The 20,000-nt window shown below is 48.8% G+C and overlaps 2 protein-coding genes across 5 annotated transcripts in view; both read right to left on the bottom strand.

Moving 5' to 3' along the window:
* Positions 1-12,318, bottom strand: part of LOC144496731 (suppressor APC domain-containing protein 2) — a 19,638-nt gene extending 7,320 nt beyond the window's left edge. The window contains exons 1-4 of the mRNA XM_078217236.1: positions 11,779-12,318; positions 7,533-7,679; positions 4,529-4,630; positions 426-548 (exon numbers count right to left, since the gene is read on the bottom strand). Of these exons, the coding sequence (XP_078073362.1) occupies positions 426-548; positions 4,529-4,630; positions 7,533-7,679; positions 11,779-11,856 (450 nt within the window). The 5' untranslated portion in view covers positions 11,857-12,318. The remainder of the gene's footprint in view (positions 1-425; positions 549-4,528; positions 4,631-7,532; positions 7,680-11,778) is intronic.
* Positions 12,319-18,716: 6,398 nt separating this feature from the next.
* Positions 18,717-20,000, bottom strand: part of LOC144496728 (suppressor APC domain-containing protein 2-like) — a 52,208-nt gene continuing 50,924 nt past the window's right edge. For 2 of the 4 annotated variants that reach the window (XM_078217231.1, XM_078217230.1), the window contains one exon: positions 18,726-20,000. This exon is cut by the window's right edge and continues 187 nt beyond it. The gene's annotated coding sequence lies outside the window, so the exon portion shown is untranslated. The other 2 variants (XM_078217233.1, XM_078217232.1) reach the window with 2 other exon arrangements.

The following is a 20,000-nucleotide window of genomic DNA, read 5'->3' as shown; positions in this document are numbered from 1 at the left end:
TAGGTTAGGTGGATTGGCCATGCTAAATTGTCCCTTAGTGTCCCAGGATGTGTAGGTTAGGTGGATTGGCCATGCTAAATTGCCCCTTAGTGTCCAAAGATGTGTGGGTTAGGGTGGATTGGCCATGCTAAATTCTCCCTCAGTGTCCAAAGATGCACAGGTTAGGGGGGTTGGCCATGCTAAATTGTCCCTCAGTGTCCAAAGATGTGCAGGGTAGGTGGATTGGCTATGCTAAATTGTACCTTAATGTCTGGGGGATTAGCAGGGTAAATCCGTGGGGGTTACGGGGATAGGGCCTGGGTGGGATTGTTGTCGGTGCAGGCTCGATGGGCTGAATGGCCTCCTGTACTGTAAGGATTCCATGATTCTATGCTCGTTGTTTCTTTTGAGATATCGATAATGAACGGTCCACAGATATTTCATACCTTGGTCAGCACATAATTCTGCTGTTTCAGTGCGTTAAGAGTCCGTTGCTGGAGTCTCCTGCTCTTACTGCTTGACAGATGTTCAGCCTCGGGGTGTTCAGTGGGGTGTTGGGGCAGCAACACCTGGAACAAACAGTGACTGTTCAGGCCATGAGGAACCAACCTGCGGTTTATGATTAGCAATTTTAATTCCTTTAACGTTTCCATTGAATGGGTTGAGCCACCCTCATAATTGAACATCGAACTGATTAATTCAAGAACATAAGCATTGCCGAAGAAGAGGATCTGGGAAACATTGCGGATGTATCACAGCTTGGTATGGGCTCCTGCTCTGTCCAAGACCGCAAGGAACTACAAAGGGTCGTGAATGTAGCCCAATCCATCACGCAAACCAGCCTCCCATCCATTGACTCTGTCTACACTTCCCACTGCCTCGGCAAAGCAGCCGCATAATTAAGGACCCCACGCACCCCGGACATTCTCTCTTCCATCTTCTTCCGTCAGGAAAAAGACACAAAAGTCTGAGGTCACGTACCGACCGACTCAAGAACAGCTTCTTCCCTGCTGCTGTCAGACTTTTGACATTACCTTACATTAAGTTGATCTTTCTCTACACCCTAGCTATGATTTTAACACTACATTCTGCACTCTCTCCTTTCCTTCTCCCCTATGTACTCTATGAACAGTATGCTTTGTCTGCATCGTGCACAAGAAACAATACTTTTCACTGTATTCCCAAGACATGTGACAATAATAAATCATGACATGGAGATGCCAGCGTTGGACTGGGATGGGCACAGTAAGTAGTTTCACAACACCAGGTTAAATCCAACAGGTTTATTTGGAATCACGAGCTTTCGGAGCGCCGGTCCTTCATCAGGTGCTTGGAGAGGTGGGCTCTCTCTTCGCTATCTCTCCACTCACCTGATGAAGGAGCAGCGCTTCGAAAGCTCGTGATTCCAAATAAACCTGTTGGACTTTATAACTTGATGTTGTGAGACTTCTTACTGTCAAATCAAATCGAAAACTCGATGGATCGAAAGGCCTCCTTCTGCACTGTAGGGGGTCTATGAGAACTGCAGCCAGTCTGCACTCAGCAATGAGATATTAATCAGATTATTTGTTTTTGCGGTGATGGTCATGGGTTAAATATTGAGGTGTAGATGGTGTTCTGGTTAACAGTACAGTCTGCGGTTACACACAATATACTCACTGTGATTCTTGGCCGCAGCACAGTCTGCCGTTATTTTTAATCTTTCCGGAACAGCAGAAGCAGATTAGGCTATTGGATCAGGTTAAATAGTGAAGGCCACCTGGACACCACAGAAGGGATTAACATGAGCAGATGCAAAGGCTGCTTGCTCACTGCTCTCCCCCTGGTGTCCCCACACAGCTACATGACATCCTGGCACTGGAGCCATGTCCTGGGGCAAATCTACATTCTCAAAGTTCTGGAAGCCTCGGAGGGAATCCATATTCCCTGTCTGATTCCGAGCCCGGGGGTAAAGGATCATTAGTCTGACCCTCATCAGAACGGAGTCACAAGAAATAACAAATCTCAGAGATTTGGCAGCACGGTGGCACAGTGGTTAGCATTGCTGCCTCACAGCCGGGGACCCGGGTTCATTTCCGGCCTTGGGTCACTGTCTGCGTGGAGAGTGCACATTCTCCCCATGTCTGCGTGGGTTTCCTCCGGGTGCTCCGGCTTCCCCCCACAGTCCAAAGATGTGCAGGTTAGGGGGATTGGCCATGCTAAATTGCCCCTTTGAGTCCAAAGATTTGATTTGATATGATTTGATTTATTACTGTCATATTTATTAACATACAGTGAAAAGTATTGTTTCGTGCACACTATACAGACAAAGCATACCGTTCATAGAGAAGGAAAGGAGACAGTGCAGAATGTAGTGTTACAATAATAGGTAGGGTGTAGAGAAAGATCAACTTAATGCGAAGGTGTGCAGTTATGTGGATTGGCCATGCTAAATTGTGCTTTAGTGTCCAAAGATGTGCAGGCTTGATGGATTGGCCATGGCTCCTGTGTGGGGTAACGGGGATAGGGTGTGGGATAGGGTGAGGGTCTGGGTACGATACCGAATGGCCTCTTCTGCATTGTAAGGATTCTATGAAAGAGTAAACAACAGTTGATACTGTGTGAGAAGAGAGCTCCGATTTGGCTAGCGCATGGGTGCTACTTGGTGGAGGCGTTGCCATAGAGTGCACCAGGGCACAATTAACTGCCAAGCCAAAGCCGGTAGGTCGACTCCGATTGGTCAGCCATTGTTCAACGGTTTGCAGTCTCGCCTCTGAATCAGAAAGTTCATGTTATACTCCGAAATCCTGAATACAAGATTCAGGTCGACACTCCCAGGACTGAGAGAGTGCAGCACTGTCAGAGGTACCATCTTTTCTTTGCAATGTTAAACCAAGGCCCCACCTGGCTCCTCATGAGTGTCCCATTGAACTGTTTTGAGGAGAAGCAGGGGAGATCTCCCTGGTGTCCCAAGCAACGTTTCCCTCCACCAATCTCACCCAAACAGATGATCATTCATGTAACAATGTTTTTTGGAATGTTACCCAAGACCACAAGAAACTACAAAGCGTTGTGAACGAAGCCCAGTCCATCACACAACCCAGCCTCCCATCCATTGACTCCGTCTACACTTCCCGCTGCCTCGGAAAAGCAGCCAGCATAATTAAGGACCCCACGCAAAGAACAAAGAACAAAGAAAATTACAGCACAGGAACAGGCCCTTCGGCCCTCCAAGCCTGCACCGACAATGCTGCCCGACTTAACTAAAACCCCCGACCCTTCCGGGGACCACATCCCTCTATTCCTATCTCGTTCATGTACTTGTCAATATGCCCCTTAAAAGTCACTACCGTATCCACTTCCACTACCGCCCCGGCAACAAGTTCCAGGCACCCACCACCCTCTGTGTAAAAAAATCTGCCTCGTACATCTCCTTTAAACCTTGCCCCTCACACCTTAAACCTATGCCCCCTAGTAACTGACTCTTCCACCCTGGGAAAAAGCTTCTGACTATCCACTCTGTCCATGCCTCTCATAATCTTGTAGACTTCTATCAGGTCTCCCCTCAACCTCCGTCGCTCCAGTGAGAACAAACCAAGTTTCTCCAACCTCTCCTCATAGCTAATGCCTTCCATATTAGGCGACATCCTGGTAAATCTTTTCTGTACCCTCTCCAAAGCCTCCACATCCTCCTGGTAGTGTGGCGACCAGAATTGAACACTATATTCCAAGTACGGCCTAACTAAGGTTCTATAAAGCTGCAACGTGACTTGCCAATTTTAAAACTCAATACCCCGGCCGATGAAGGCAAGCATGCCATATGCCTTCTTGACTACCTTCTCCACCTGCATTGCCACTTTCAGTGACCTGTGTACCTGTACACCCAGATCCCTTTGCCTATCAATACTCTTAAGGGTTCTGCCATTCACTGTATCTTTCCTATCTGTATTAGACCTTCCAAAATGCATTACCTCACATTTGTCCGGATTAAACTCCATCTGCCATCTCTCCGCCCAAGTCTCCAACTGATCTATATCCTGCTGTATCCTCTGATGGTCCTCATCGCTATCTGCAAATCCGCCAACCTTTGTGTCATTCGCAAACTTACTAACCAATCCAGTTACATTTTCCCCAGACATTCTCTCTTCTACCTTCTTCTGTTGGGAAAAAGATACAAAAGTCTGAGGTCACGTACCAACCGACTCAAGAATAGCTTCTTCCCTGCTGCCGTCAGACTTTTGAATGGACCTATCACACATTAAGTTGATCTTTCTCTACGCCCGAGCTGTGACTATAACACTACATTCTGCACCCTCTCCTTTCCTTCTCTATGAACGGTATGCTTTGGCTATATAGCGCGCAAGAAACAATACTTTTCACTGTCTCCCAATACATGTGACAATAATAAATCAAATCAAATTGTCACAATAATGAAGACACTTTGAAAGTACTTGATTGGCTGTGAAGTGCTTTGGGTTGATCTGAGGTTGTGAGGGGCACTTTGGAAATACAAGTTTGTTTTATTTCTTTCCTTAGGCAGGAATAAGGAGACAATGAAAAAGGAACTGACCCTCTCCGCGCTGGAGATGAAATCACAGAGGCAGTAGTTGACGTGCTGGATCTTGTCCTGAAGAAGAGACACATGTTTCGGGAGTGACCCGGGAGAATATTCCTGAAACGTTATGGATAAAAATTCACGTTAATGGTTAGCTATTAGTTTTTGTACTCCCTGTTCCCTCTCTCTCGAACATACAAACTCCTGAAGTAGGAGCAGGAGTAGGCCATTCGACCCCTCAAGCCTGCCCCGCCATTCAATATGATCATAGAACATAGAACAGTACAGCACAGAACAGGCCCTTCAGCCCACGATGTTGTGCCGAGCTTTATCTGAAACCAAGATCAAGCTATCCCACTCCCTATCATCCTGGTGTGCTCCATGTGCCTATCCAATAACCGCTTAAATGTTCCTAAAGTGTCTGACTCCACTATCACTGCAGGCAGTCCATTCCACACCCCAACCACTCTCTGCGTAAAGAACCTACCTCTGATATCCTTCCTATATCTCCCACCACGAACCCTATCATCTGCTGGTGTTTCAAAGATTCCACGTTCAAATCTACCCCCCGATAACCTTTGATTCCCCTGCCTAACAAGAATCCATCTACCTCCATCTTAAAAATATTCACTGACTTCTGAGGCAGAGAGTTCCAAAGTTGCACAACCCTCTGAGAGAAAAAAAATTCTCCTCATCGCTGTCATTGAATCCCTACCGTGCAGAAGGAGGCCATTCAGCCCATCAAGTCTGCACCGACCACAATCCCACCCAGGCCCTATCCCCATAACCCCACATATTTATCCTGCCAATCCCACCTGACACTAAGGAGCAATTTAGCATGACCAATGCAACTAACCAGCATGTCTTTTGGACTATGGGGGAAACCGGAGCGCTCGGAGGAAACGCACACAGACACAGGGAGAACGTGGAGACTCCACACAGGAAGTGACCCAAGCTGGGAATTGAACCCGGGTCCCTGGTGCTGTGAGGCAGCAATGCTAACCACTGTGTCACCGTGCCGCCCAAAGAATGTCGTAAAAGAATGTCCCCTAATTTTCAAACACTGCCCCCTAATTCTGGACTCCCCCACGAGAGAAAACATCCTTTCCATATCCACCTTGTCAAGACTGTTCAGAGTCTTATATAAACTTCAATCAGGTCACCCCTCATTCTTCTAAACTTCAGTGGAAACAAGCCCAGTCTGTCCAACCTTCCCTCATTAGACAACCCACTCATAGAAACTAGAAGCAGGAGGAGGCCATTTGGCCCTTCCAGCCTGCTCCGCCATTCATTTTGATCATGGCTGATCATCGAATTTAATATCCTGATCCCTCCTTCCCCCCATATCCCTCGATCCCTTTAGCCCCAAGAGCGAAATCTAATTTCTTCTTGAAATCAGACAACGTTTTGGCCTCAACTACTTTCTGTGGGAGTGAATTCCACACATTCACCACCCTCTGGGTGAAGAAATTTCTCCTCACCTCAGTCCTAAAAGGTTTACCCCTTATCCTCAAACTATGACCCCTAATTCTGGACTCCCCCACCCTCAGGAACATTCTTTCTGAATCTACCCTGTCTAATCATGTTAGAATTTTATAAGTTTCTATGAGATCCCCTCTCACTCTTCTAAACTCCAGTGAATATAATCCTAACCATCATTGGAGGTCCAGAGCTTCCACCAATGGTCATCATTGCACGTATCAATCAGGTAAACCTCTCAACATCTCATGGATGAATAATGGGAAAAAAAGTATAAATATACATAAATATATATATTATATATTCAATTTCTTAGCCTCCAGCCCGTACATATGATCACATGATCATGGAGCTGTAGACCATGTGGCTCCTTGAAGGTGTTGCATTATCCAATAAGATCATTGTTCCAATATTTATTCCTGGGGTATGGGTGTTGTTGGTCTGGTTTGCATTTATTTAAGGTCTGAGGAGCCACTTCCTTGAAATACCATAGCAAGTCGAGGCATAGCTTAAAGAGGGAATTTAGTGATACGGTTCCAAGTCAGGATGAGGGCATAACTTGTTCTTTCATTCATTCATGGGATGTGGGCGTCCCTGGCTGTGCCAGCATTTATTGCCCATCCCTGAGGCCACCTGGAAATCAACCACATTGCTGTGGCTCTGGAGTTACATGTAGGCCAGACCGGGTAAGGACGGCAGACTTCCTTCCCTAAAGGACATTCGTGAACCGGATGGGTTTTCCGAACAGTCGACAATGGTTTCACGGTCATCAGTAGATTCTTAATTCCAGATTTCTACTGAATTCAAATTCCACCCCCTGCCTGAACCCAGATTCCCCAGAGCGTTACCCTGGGCCTCTAGATTACTAGCCCAGTAACAATACCTCTACGCCACTACCTCATCGAAAGGGGAACATATGTTCATTGAATGATAGAATCCCTACAGTGCAGAAGGAGGCCATTTGGCCCATTGAATCGGCACCGACTCTCTGACAGAGCATCTTACACAGACCAATCCCGACCCCATGCATTTACCCCACTAATCCCCCTAACCTGCACATCTCTGGACACTAAGGGGCAATTTAGCATGGCCAATCCACCTAATCTACATATTTCTGGACTGTGGGAGGAAACTGGAGCACCCGGAGGAGACCCATGCAGACACGGGGAGAACGTGCAGTCTCCACACAGACAGTGACCCTAGGCCTGAATCGAATCCGGGTCCCTGGTGCTGTGAGGCAGCAATGCTTTACACTGTGCCAACATGTCTCCCCATAGCCCCTTTGAACATTGCTGCCCTTCTTGTCCTGCTAAGGTGGTATAAGTTGTCAATTCGGTGGGGTGGGGTGGAGGGGGGCGGGGGGGTGGGGGTGGGGGGGGGGGGAATCATTGCCTGATCTTCTACCTCCGCTCCATCTTTCTCAGCCCATCCCCCCTTGATCCTCACTGGTATGTCAGCTTCCTGTCCTTGCCTACGTCTTCACCTTTCCCCGAGCAACAAATCCTCCCAAAACCCAAACCAAATCTTTTCCAGTGCTCACATTCTCTCCCGAGTCCTCGCTGCCTTGTCTCAGTCTCTGGTGTACGCTCTGGATCTCCTGACGGTACCAGTCCCGTGCCCGATCCACCATCTCCAGCCCATGCCACAGGGCATCCCGTTGCTGCTCCAGATCCTTCATCCGCTTCAGCTGAAAGAGATGCCGGTGACGAGGCGCACACGTTAACACGGCAACAAAACCACTCCTATCGTGGCAATCCCCCATTGTTATTTTTTTCGGGGTGGCGTTTTGGGGAGTGGGGGGGGCAGGGTGGGGCTGGTGGGAGACATCAGCTAGTGTGGGTGTGGTTTGTTACGACACCCAGCATCCCGTTATGAGGCAATAGCGCTCTGAGAGTGCCACTAATGACCAACGCCAGTGGATATCTGGTGCTGTGTGGTTGGCTGCATTGTTGAAGCGGTGGGAGGAAGGAATGGCAGGCGGTTGGAGGTGGTGAGGATCTCACCGGAGCCTTGGTAACTCAATTGGAAACATAGAAATATAGAAGATAGGAGCAGAAGGAGGCCATTCGGCCCTTTGAGCCTGCTCTGCCATTCATCACGATCATGGCTGATCGTCCAACTCAAAAGCCTGATCCTGCTTTCTCCCCATAACCTTTGATCCCATTCACCCCAAAGCACCACTGAGAAATTCCTCACGCAATCGAGCCCCCCAAAGCCCACGAGGGAGCCACACCCAGGCACTCAGGCACCCACTCCATAAAACTCTAATCTCTCGGAAACATTACAAGATCCTGATTGGGTGCAACTCCAACAAAACTCAGGAAGCTTATCACCATCCAGGACAAAACAGCCCTTTTGTCATCCACAAACATTCACTCCCTCCACCACCGACGCACAGTGACAGCACGTGTGAACGATCTACAAGATGCACTGCAGCAACTCACCAAGGCTCCTTAGGCAGCACCTTCCAAACCCACGACCGCTACCATCTAGAAGGACAAGGGCAGCAGATACCTGGGGACACCCCCACCTGGAGGCTCCCCTCCGAGTCACTCACCATCCTGACTTGGAAATATATCGGCCGTTCCTTCACTGTTGCTGGGTCAAAATCCTGGAGCTCCCTCCCTAACAGAACTGTGGGTGTACCTCCCGCATCTTTCAGTTGAGGTGCTTTGACAAGAGAGAACTGGCATCAAGTCATGCTGCTCGAATGGAGAGCCGGTACAATCACAATGGGCCGAACGGTCTCCTCCTGCACCCCGACAGTGCTACAAATCTGTGATTGAACTGGGGGCGGAGACTCATCTCTGCTCACAGGTGGGCATGGAAGAGATCCCATGGCACTATTCTGAGGAGCTACTGAGCTCCCTCCAGTATCCTGGCCAACATTCATCCCTCAACGAACACACCTCAAAATTGTTATCTGTGGGAGCTGCCGCACGCAGACGGGCGCTTCCAACATCACAATACCAAAGGCGCATCAAAAACAAACCATTATTGGTTGTGAGGCACTTTGGGAGCTTCTTGGGGAGGTGAAAGCTGCTATAGAAAAGCAAAATGAGCAGTGCGATACGCGAGGTAATAACGTCACCCAGTTTTTGTTACAGATACGGAGGGTGGAAGGGGGCTCAAACTGTGGGTTTGACGCTGGACAAGCGGGAGGGAGGCTCAGTCGCACCATACACAACAACATTATAAAGCTAAATATTCCTACACATGCAGTCCTGTTAATGTCCAAAGTGTCCCTTCCACTGCCATACCACACTGCTGACTCACCGCTTCCTAGTGTCTGTTTAAAATGGAGCTCAAAAAGCTCTTCGTGCAATAACATTGCCTTTGACAAAGACTCTGATTAAAAGGAGTGCAGTCACTGCGGGTCCCGCGAACAATGGCTTCACAAGCAGGCAAAATCCGGTTCAATTTCACTCCAGTAGTGGTTATTACTGAGGAGTCTGGCTTTTACAGACCAGCGATTTCAGCGACTGTGTAGAGATTCGGCACGATCGGCCTCACTTTGACACATAGAATCATAGATATTTTTTTACACAGAGGGTGGTGGGGGCCTGGAATGCGCTGCCAAGTAGGGTGGTGGAGGCAGGCACGCTGACATCGTTTAAGACTTACCTGGATAGTCACATGAGCAGCCTGGGAATGGAGGGATACAAACGATTGGTCTAGTTGGACCAAGGAGCGGCACAGGCTTGGAGGGCCGAAGGGCCTGTTTCCTGCGCTGTACTGTTCTTTGTTCTTTGTTCTATTCCCTACAGTGCAGGAGGAGGCCATTCAGCCCATCAAGTCTGCACCGATTCTCCAACAGACATCCCACCGAGGCCGTAACCCCATGTATTTACCCCGTTAATTCCCCCTAACCTGCACAACTTTGGATACTAAGGGGCAATTTAGCATGGCCAATCTACCTAACCTGCACATCTTTGGACACTAAGGGACAATTTAGCATGGCCAATCCACCTAACCTGTACATCTTTGGACACTAAGGGACAATTTAGCATGGCCAATCCACCTAACCTGCACGTCTTTGGACACTAAGGGACAATTTAGCATGGCCAATCCACCTAACCTGCACGTCTTTGGACACTAAGGGACAATTTAGCATGGCCAATCCACCTAACCTGCACGTCTTTGGACACTAAGGGACAATTTAGCATGGCCAATCCACATAACCTGCACATCTTTGGACACTAAGGGACAATTTAGCATAGCCAATCCACCTAACCTGCACATCTTTGGACACTAAGGGACAATTTAGCATGGCCAAACCACCTAACCTACACACCTTAAAGTTAAAGTTTATTTATTATTGTCACAAGTAAGTTTACATTAACACTGCAATGAAGTTGCTATGAAAATCCCTGAGTCGCCACACTCCGACGCCCTGTTCAGGTACACTGAGGGAGAATTTAGCATGGCCAATGCACCTAACCAGCACGTCTTTCAGACTCTGGGAGGAAACCAGAGCACCCGGAGGAAACCCACGCAGACACGGGGAGAACGTGCAGGCTCCACACAGACAGTGACCCAAGCTGGGATTGAACCTGGGTCCCTGGCGCTGTGAGGCAGCAGTGCTAACCACTGTGCCACTGTGCTCCAGGAGGAGGCTGTTCACCCCTCAATTCACAGGGGCAGGCAGGGAGGTGAAAATATGGCAGCGGAGGGGGTAACGTCACTGATCTCATAATCCAGGGGCCCAGGCTAATGCTCGGGGTGGGGGAACACGGCAGCTGGTGGAATTTAAATCCAGATAATAAAATCTGGAATTATAAAGCCAGTCTCAATCAGGAACTGTCACTGATTGTTGCAAAAGCCCATCTGGTTCACAGGGACTGCAGCAGGTTCAAGAAGGCAGCGATTCACCCACCACCTTCTCAAAGGGCAATTAAGGATGGGCAATAAATGTTGGGCTTAGCCAGCGATACCCACATCCCATGAACAAATTTTGCTTTCTAAATGCGCCTTCAGTGAAGGAAATCTGCCGTCCTTACCCGGTCTGGCCTACATGTGACTCCAGAGCCACAGCAACGTGGGTGACTCTTAACTGTCCTCTGAAATGGCCGAGCGAGACATTCAGTTCAAGGGGCAGTTAGGGATGGGAAATAAACGCTGGCCCAGTCCAGTGACACCCACATCCAAGAATACAATAAATTAAAGTTTATTTATTCGTGTCGCAAGAGGGCTTACATTAACACTGCAATGAAGTTACTGTGAAAATCCCCTAGTCACCACACTCCGGCGCCTGTTCGGGTACACTGAGGGAGAATTTAGCACGGCCAATGCACGTCTTTGGACTGTGGGGGGAAAACAGAGCACCCGGAGGAAACCCACGCAGACATGGGGAGAACGTGCAGACTCCACACAGACAGTGACCCAAGTTGGGAATCGAATCCGGGTCCCTGGCGCAGTGAGGCAGCAGTGAACCCGGGTCCCTGGCGCAGTGAGGCAGCAGTGCTAACCACTGTGCCACCGTGCTGCCCCTTTGCTAAAGCCTCCGACAGGATCTGCGTAAGCTCGATAGGAAAGCTCACACAGCGGCAATCGCTGGCTGTCGACAATCTCGCCGAACCGTCCCCTGCCAAAAAAAAGTTGCGCGCCTTGAAGAACGAATCAACTCCCAGCCAGGTGTGAGTGAGGAGGGGAGAGAGGGAGGGAACACAATTAAAGTTATCCATGATGAAAGAGGACCGAGATACTTAACCAGCTTCTGTACAGATTATGGAGGCGAGATTTATTTTTTAAAAAGCGAATAGAGAGGTAACGAATGAAGAACTCACCCACAGGAAGAAATGGCGGGCATCCAGGCTGCTGTGCAGGGGGATGATGACGAGGGTGTAGCGAGGTAGCACAGGCATGTGCGAAAGGTGTGTGTGTCTGTGAGTGAGTGAGTGTGTCTGTGTGTGTCTGTGTGTGTGTGTGTGTCTGTGTGTGTGGCGAGCAAAGCCCAGGGCGTCTCTCTCCCCCCTCTCCTCCTCCCCCCACCGACCTAACCCCCCCACCCCACCACCCGCCCCGCCAGACGCTCCGTCAGAAGTGACTGGTGGTCAATAACTCTGGCGAGTGCATGTGGTGACTGCGAGTCCCCTCTCCACACCCACAAACACACACACACACACACACACACACCCACCCACAAACACACACACACACACAAACACACACACACACACCCACAAACACACACACACCGAGAGAAGTCAGCGAGAGAGAGTGAATATCCAGAGCTCTCCCAGGCTGAATCGAAGGCCCCAGAGGGTTGGAGGCAGGGTGAGGGAGAGCAGAGACAGAGAGAGGTGTACTGCCGCTCTGCCCTCAGTGCTCCCTCCCGCACGGCCCCGGAATGCAGCAGCAATGAAAACGCAGGAGGCTGCCCCACCTGTTAAGGCAGGATAACGCCAGGATCTGGATTACAACCAGAGGCAAAACAGCAGCTTTGATTTTTTTTCCGCTCTCTCTCTCTCATTTCCAACAATCAACATTGCTGACTGTAGCAAAACCCCGGCCCTGCCACTGCAGCCCAGACGTTTAACTCTTTCTTGACTCCAATATGGAATTTCTATTTTCCTATAAATAGAGGGCAAATCTCTCCCCCCCGACCCCTTCCAAAGTTCCTCCACAGCCTGCACTAGTGGAGGTGCCAGCTCAAGAGACCCCCAGCTCTGCACGGTGGCACAGTGAAGGGGTGGCACTGTGGCAGGGGGGCATGGTGGCACAGTGGTTAGCACTGCTCTCTCACAGTGCCAGGGACTCGGGTTCAATTCCAGCCTCGGGTCACTGCCTGTGCGGAGTTTGCACATTCTCCTCGAGTCTGCATGGGTTTCCTCCGGCTGCTCCAGTTTCCTCCCACAGTTTGGAAGACGTGCTGGTTAGGGTGCATTGGCCGTGCTAAATTCTCCCTCAGTGTACCCGAACAGGCGCTGGAGTGTGGTGACAGTAACTTCATTGCAGTGTTAATATAAGCCTACTTGTGACACCAATAAATAAACTTCCAAAACTGAATATAAATGAGAGAGGTCATGTTCACTGACATGGGCTGTGGCTTGTTCTGAGTGTGATTACTGCAGAATTTGGAGAGTGAGGGAGTTTGGTAAGGCCTAGAGTCATAGGGTTTTACAGCACACAAAAAGAGGCCTTTCGGCCCATCTTGTCTGCGCTGGCCATCAAGCACCTAGCTAACCCAGTTCCATTTTCCAACGCTTGGTCCATAGCCTTGTATTGTAGAGGATGAGAAAGGTCCTCTTTTTTCTATCTTTCTCACTGTTGTTCGGGAAGGTCTTTAAGGAGCTGAAACTTAGAAAAACATGTTCCGTTCAAAATAAGTAAGTACTCAGAAACACAAGCAGCAGGCAAGTAAAGTCAAGGCCAGGTAAGATAAAGGAGTATAAATAAAGTAATGTAAGGAAAGTAAATTGAAGCCACGGCAGGACGGACGCAGTTGTGTGGAATGGGCGTCCTGTAATATGTGGGAAGTTGTGTGTGTTACGATGTCCAGACAATCACGTGTGCAGGTAGTTTCACCAGCTTCAGAAACTTGGGCTCTGGGTTGTGGAGCTCGAACAGCGGCTGGAGACAGGATAAGGTGTCATTGAGAAACACACGGGCTAATGAGGAATAGTCGGCATGGATTTGTTAGTGGAAGATTGTGCTGATTAATAGAATTTTCTGGGGAAGTAACGAGGAGGATTGATGAGGGTAATGCAGTGGATGTTGTCTACATGGATTTCAGTAAGGCATTTGACGAGATCCCACTGGTCAGGAAAGCAAGATCTGGTGGGATAAGGGGAAAGGTGGCACATTGGGTCCAAAATTAACTCAGCGTAATATGTGGGAAGTCGGAAAATGCGGTATGTGGGAAGCTCAGGAAACAAAGAGTAAAGGTCGATGGATGTTTTTAGAAAAGGAAAACAGTTTCCAGTGGTGGTCCACGGGGCGCCGTGTTTAATGATTCAGATTTAAATGTGGGACACATGTTTGGGAAAGTTGGAGATGACACAATGATTGACAGTATAATTGATAGTGAGGAGGACAGCTGTTGAATCGAGAATGATACGATGGGTTTGGTTGAGTGGCCAGGGAAAAGGCAAACAGAATTCAATGCAGAGAGAGAGCAGAGGAGATTTACAAGAATGTTGCCAGGGATTGAAAATTGCGGCTATGAGGAGAGATTGGCCAGGCTTGGGTTGTGGCAGCACAGTGGCCCAGTGGTTAGCACCATTATCTTGCAGCGCAAAGTACCCCGGTTCAATTCCCAGCTTGGGTCACTCTCTGTGTGGAGTTTGCACATTCTCCCCATGTCTGCGTGGGTTTCCTCCGGGTGCTCCAGTTTCCTCCCACAGTCCATAAAATGTTCCTGCCACAGCCTCAGAACATCCCAGTGTGCTTTATTTATTTATTAGTCAGAAGTAGTCTTACTGTAATGAAGTGGGCTTTAGGACGACACAGTGATTAGCACTGCTGCCTCACAGCGCCAGGGACCCGGGTTCAATTCCCGGCTTGGGTCACTGTCTGTGTGGAGTCTGCACGTTCTCCCCGTGTCTGAGTACGTTTCCTCCGGATGCCCCGGTTTCCTCCCACAGTCCAAAGATCTGCGGGTTAGGTGGATTAGCCGTGCTAAATTGCCACTTATTGTCAGGGAAATTAGCAGGGTAAATATGTGGGGTTATGGGAATAGGGCCTGGGTGGGATTGTGGTTGTTGCAGACTCGATGGGCTGAATGGCCTCCTTCTGTACTGTAGGGATTCTATGATTTTCCTCAGAACAGAGATGGCTGAGGGGTGACTTAATTGAGGTGGACAAAATGGTGAGGGTAAACAGGGTTGACAGGAAAGACTGGTTTCCCATAGCTGAGAGGGAAATTAGCAGAGGCAGAGATTGGAGATGATTGGTAGAAGGATTAGAGCGATTGAGGAAAAATGTCTTCACTGGTGGCTGTTTGGAATTGATCACAGGGTTTGGTAATGAAGACTAAAACACTCAGATCAGTTAAGTTGTAACCTACAAGACAACAGACCAGCGACTGGAAAATGGGATTAAAATGAACAGCGAGTATTTTTTTAAATGCTTTTTTTGAAGCTGGTATCTTGGGCTGAATTAACTCTTTCTATGCTGAAACTTTTTATGGTTTTTATGGTTGAAATCAACAGTGTGATAGAATTCTCTTCAATTCCATAAAGAGGTTTGACACCATCCAGGACAAAGCAGCCCCGCTTGATTGCTAATCCATCCACTCCCTCCACCACCGACGCAGCCGTGTGTACCATCTACAAGATGCACTGCAGCTACTCACCAAGGCTCCTTAGGCAGCACCTTCCAAACCCACGGCCGCTTCCATCTAGAAGGACGAGGGCAGCAGATACCTGGGAACACCCCCACCTGGAGGTTCCCCTCCAAGTTACATACCATTCGATGTCACCCTGTCCCAGAGGGGGAAAGGACAGTGTCTGACCCACTGTCCCACCCAGTCCCAGAGGGGGAAAGGACAGTTTCTGACCCACTGTCCCACCCAGTCCCAGAGGGGGAAAGGACAGTGTCTGACCCACTGTCCCACTCAGTCCCAGAAGGGGGAAAGGACAGTGTCTGACCCACTGTCCCACCCAGTCCCAGAGGGGGAAAGGACAGTGTCTGACCCACTGTCCCACCCAGTCCCAGAGGGGGAAAGGACAGTGTCTGACCCACTGTCCCATTCAGTCCCAGAGGGGGAAAGGACAGTGTCTGACCCACTGTCCCACCCAGTCTCAGAGGAGGAAAGGACAGTGTCTGACCCACTGTCCCACCCAGTCCCAGAGGGGGAAAGGACAGTGTCTGACCCACTGTCCCACCCAGTCCCAGAGGGGGAAAGGACAGTGTCTGGATAATGAAGCACTGTATCATTGTGTTGGCTCCTAAGCCAGTGATCAGTGTGTGATGTGGTGGGGAACTCCTGGAGGACCTGCCTCTGGAGGTTTCATCACTTGACCTCCCACATCCAACATGGCTGTCCTCACGGTTCTACCCAATCCCTTCCCTTCACCCCCTCATCCAATTGGAATGCAAATAGAATCTTCATTAACCAATGGGATGATTCCTGGCTGCCAGTGAAACCTCCCCCAACTCCAGCTGATTTCTCAGTGAAATACCATGCTCTGTATTAACGTTTCAATAAGGGCAGCAGTGCACTGGTTAAAGTAAAAATCCCACCAAGCACAATTAGCTGATAACTTGAACATTGTTGAAAAAGGCAAACCAAAGTGAATAAAGGTAAAACAAAGTACTTTATCTCAGTGTGAAAATGAAATGATAAAATAAATCTTTATGAAGCCCCCTGTGATTTTTCACTGCGTGTTCTCCAGCTCTGTGTTAGAGGATTAATTATAGAATAGAATCCTTACAGTGCAGAAAGAGGCTATTTGGCCCATCGAGTCTGCACTGATCACAATCCCACCCAGGCCCTATTCCCGTAATCCAACATATTCACCCTGCTAATCCCCCTGGCACTAGAATCAATTTAGCATGGTCAATCAGCCTAACCTGCACACCTTTGGAGTGTGGGAGGAAACCGGAACACCCGGAGGAAACCCACGCAGACACGGGGAGAACGTGCAAACTCCACACAGACAGTGACCCAAGGCTGGAATTGAACCTGGTCCCTGGCGCTGTGAGGCAGCAGTGCTAACCACTGTGCCACCATGCCACCCACTGTGCCACCTTGCTGCCCACCTCTGGTTCTGTAGATTCTGGAGCCACTCTGTAGGTTTGACAGATGGGATTTTAAAAAAAAAGATAATTATTGGTTCCAATATTTTTCATATTGTCCCCATTTTGTTTTTGGAACAACTTCAGTGATCTCAAGTTTGCAGTGATCTCCTTTTGTAGGTTTTGGCATTCAAATTTATATAATTTACCCAGTAATGACCGTAAGAAACGGAGGCTCCTCGAGCCAGGTTAACCCTTCAATAAGATCATGGCTGCTTGGTTTGTGTTTCAAATTCCACATCTCCATTGAACCCCGATAACCTTTGATTCCCCTGCCTAACAAGAATCTATCTACCTCCGCCTTAGAATCGTAGAAACCCTACAGTACAGAAAGAGGCCATTCGGCCCATCGAGTCTGCACCGACCACAATCCCACCCAGGCCCTACCCCCATATCCCTACATATTTGCCCACTAATCCCTCTAACCTGCACATCCCAGGACACTGAGGGGCAATTTTAGCATGGCCAATCAACCTAACCTGCACATCTTTGGACTTGAAAATACTCAGTGACCCACCGCCTCCTCCAGTTTCCGAGGCAGCGAGTTCCAAGGTCCTACAATCCTCTGAGAGAAAGGAATTCTCCTCATCTCGGTCCCAGATGGTCTACCCCTTATCCTGAGACTGTGACCTCTTGTTCTAGAACCACCCCTCCCCGCCCCCCTCACCCTCCGCCAGAGGATACAACATCCAGTCTGTCCAGTCCACATTTCAATTAGATCCCCTCTCATAGAGTCATAGAGGTTTACAGCATGGAAACAGGCCCTTTGGCCCAACTTGTCCATGCCGCCCTTTTTTCTAAAACCCCTCAGCTCGTCCCAATTGCCCGCATTTGACCCATATCCCTCTGTACCCATCTTACCGTCTATGGAGTAAAATGGCGACAAACTCCCCGTCAGGGAATTGAACCCCAGTCTCCTGCGGGACAGGCGGGGATACTAACCACTATACTGACGAGGAAGTCATTCTTCTAAATTCCAGTGAATACAGGCCCAGTTGATCCAATCTTTCCTGGATTGACGTGGATCAGTACCACTTACCCGCCTGATCCCCATAACCCTTAATTCCCTTACCGCTCAGGAATCCATCCATCCGCGCTTTAAACATATCAATTGGGGCGGCACGGTAGCACAGTGGTTAGCACTGCTGCTTCACAGCTCCAGGGTCCTGGGTTCGATTCCCGGCTCGGGTCACTGTCTGTGTGGAGTTTGCACATTCTCCTCGTGTCTGCGTGGGTTTCCTCCGGGTGCTCCGGTTTCCTCTCACAGTCCAAAGATGTGCGGGTTAGGTTGATTGGCCAGGTTAAAAATTGCCCCTTAGAGTCCTGAGATGCGTAGGTTAGAGGGATTAGTGGGTAAAAATATGTGGGGGTAGGGCCTGGGTGGGATTGTGGTCGGTGCAGACTCGATGGGCCGAATGGCCTCCTTCTGCACTGTAGGGTTTCTATGATTCTATGATTCTATGGAATGACAATCCTGCCACCCCAGGATTCAGTCTGGTGAACCTTCGCTGCACTCCCTCTATGGCAAGTGTATCCTTTCTTAGATGAGACCAAAACTGCACACAATACTCCATATGTGGTCTCACCAAGACTCTGTAAAATAAGTTTAAAGTTTATTTATTAGTGTCACTGAGGTGGTGGAGGCTACCTCGCTGAATATGTTTAAAGCGCGGATGGATGGATTCCTGAGCGGTAAGGGAATTAAGGGTTATGGGGATCAGGCGGGTAAGTGGTACTGATCCACGTCAGATCAGCCATGATCTTATTGAATGGCGGGGCAGGCTCGAGGGGCTAGATGGCCTACTCCTGCTCCTATTTCTTATGTTCTTATGTTCTTATGTCACAAGTAGGCTTACATTAACACTGCAATGAAGCTACTGTGAAAATCCCCTAGTCGCCACACTCCAGCACCTGTTCGGGTACACTGAGAGAGAATTTAGCACGGCCAATCCACCCTAACCAGCACGCCTTTCGGACTGTGGGAGGAAACCGGAGCACCCGGAGGAGACCCATGCAGACATGGGGAGAACATGCAGACTCCGCACAGACAGTGATCCAAGCCGGGAATCGACCTGGGTCCTGGTGCTGTGAGGCAGCAGTGCTAACCACTGTGCTACTGTGCCATCCCTGCAGTCAGACATCCTTGCTCCTGTATTCAAGTCCTCTTGCAATGAAGGCCAACATACCGTTTGTCTTCCTAACTGCTCGCTGTACCTGCACGTTTCCTTTCAATTCCTGGTGTACAAGGACACCCAGTTCCCTTTGTACATCAACATTTCCCAATCTAGCACCATTTAATTAATATTCTGCCACTTTGTTTCTCCATCTCAAGTCAATAACTTCACATTTATACTGCATCTGCCATGTATTTGCCCACTCAACTCGTCTAGACCACCTTGAAGCCTCTTAACATCCTCCTCAGCACTCACATTCCCACCAAGTTTCATGTCATCAGCAAACTTGGAAATATTACCTTTGGTTCCCTCACCCAAATCATTGATGAATATTGTGAATAGCTGAACCCGAAGCACTGAACCCTGTGGGACCCCACTAGACACTGCCTGCCACGTGGAAAAAGACTCATTTATTCCTACTCTCGGTTACCTGTTTGCTAACCAATTCTCAATCTGTGCTAATATATTAACCCCAATCCCACGTGCTCTAATATTGCACACTAATCTCGTATGTGGGACTTTATCAAAAGCTTTCTGAAAATCTAAATACACCACATCCACTGGCTCTCCCTTATCTATCCTACTAGATATGTCACCACGTTCTGAACATCCAAATACACCAAATCCACTGGCTCTCCTGCATCTATTCCGCTAGTTACGTCCTCAGGAAACTCCAGGAAATCTGTCAGGATTTGTTTTGACTCACCTGCCAGGATTCTTCCCAGGGTCAAAGGCCAGATATTAAAAAGACTGGACACATGCATATTGACAATAATTTATATAAATACAGAAATAAATAGACCATCGCCTGGTTAGACAAAAAAAAAGTTATTGCATATAAGCTGGACCTTCCCAAGCTAAAAGTCGAAGCAATGTCAATGTCCATTTTTAAAAAAATCAGATCTTCCTAAATATTGCATGAATTCATGCTAGCGGCTCAGTGCTCACTCGTAGTCCCCTATTCGAGTGGGGTAGGACTGAGCAATCTTTCACTCCAGTTACTCCAGGAAATGTGGAATGCTGGAATGTTGAATGGGATAGGGGGTTGCAGTCTGCTTTCTGGAGGCAATCTTTGCCAATCCTCTGTTCCTCCC

This window comes from Mustelus asterias, chromosome 8 (assembly GCF_964213995.1).
Source record: "Mustelus asterias chromosome 8, sMusAst1.hap1.1, whole genome shotgun sequence".
In the NCBI taxonomy this organism is placed as follows: domain Eukaryota; kingdom Metazoa; phylum Chordata; class Chondrichthyes; order Carcharhiniformes; family Triakidae; genus Mustelus; species Mustelus asterias.
This window is presented reverse-complemented; position numbering and strand designations above follow the sequence as displayed.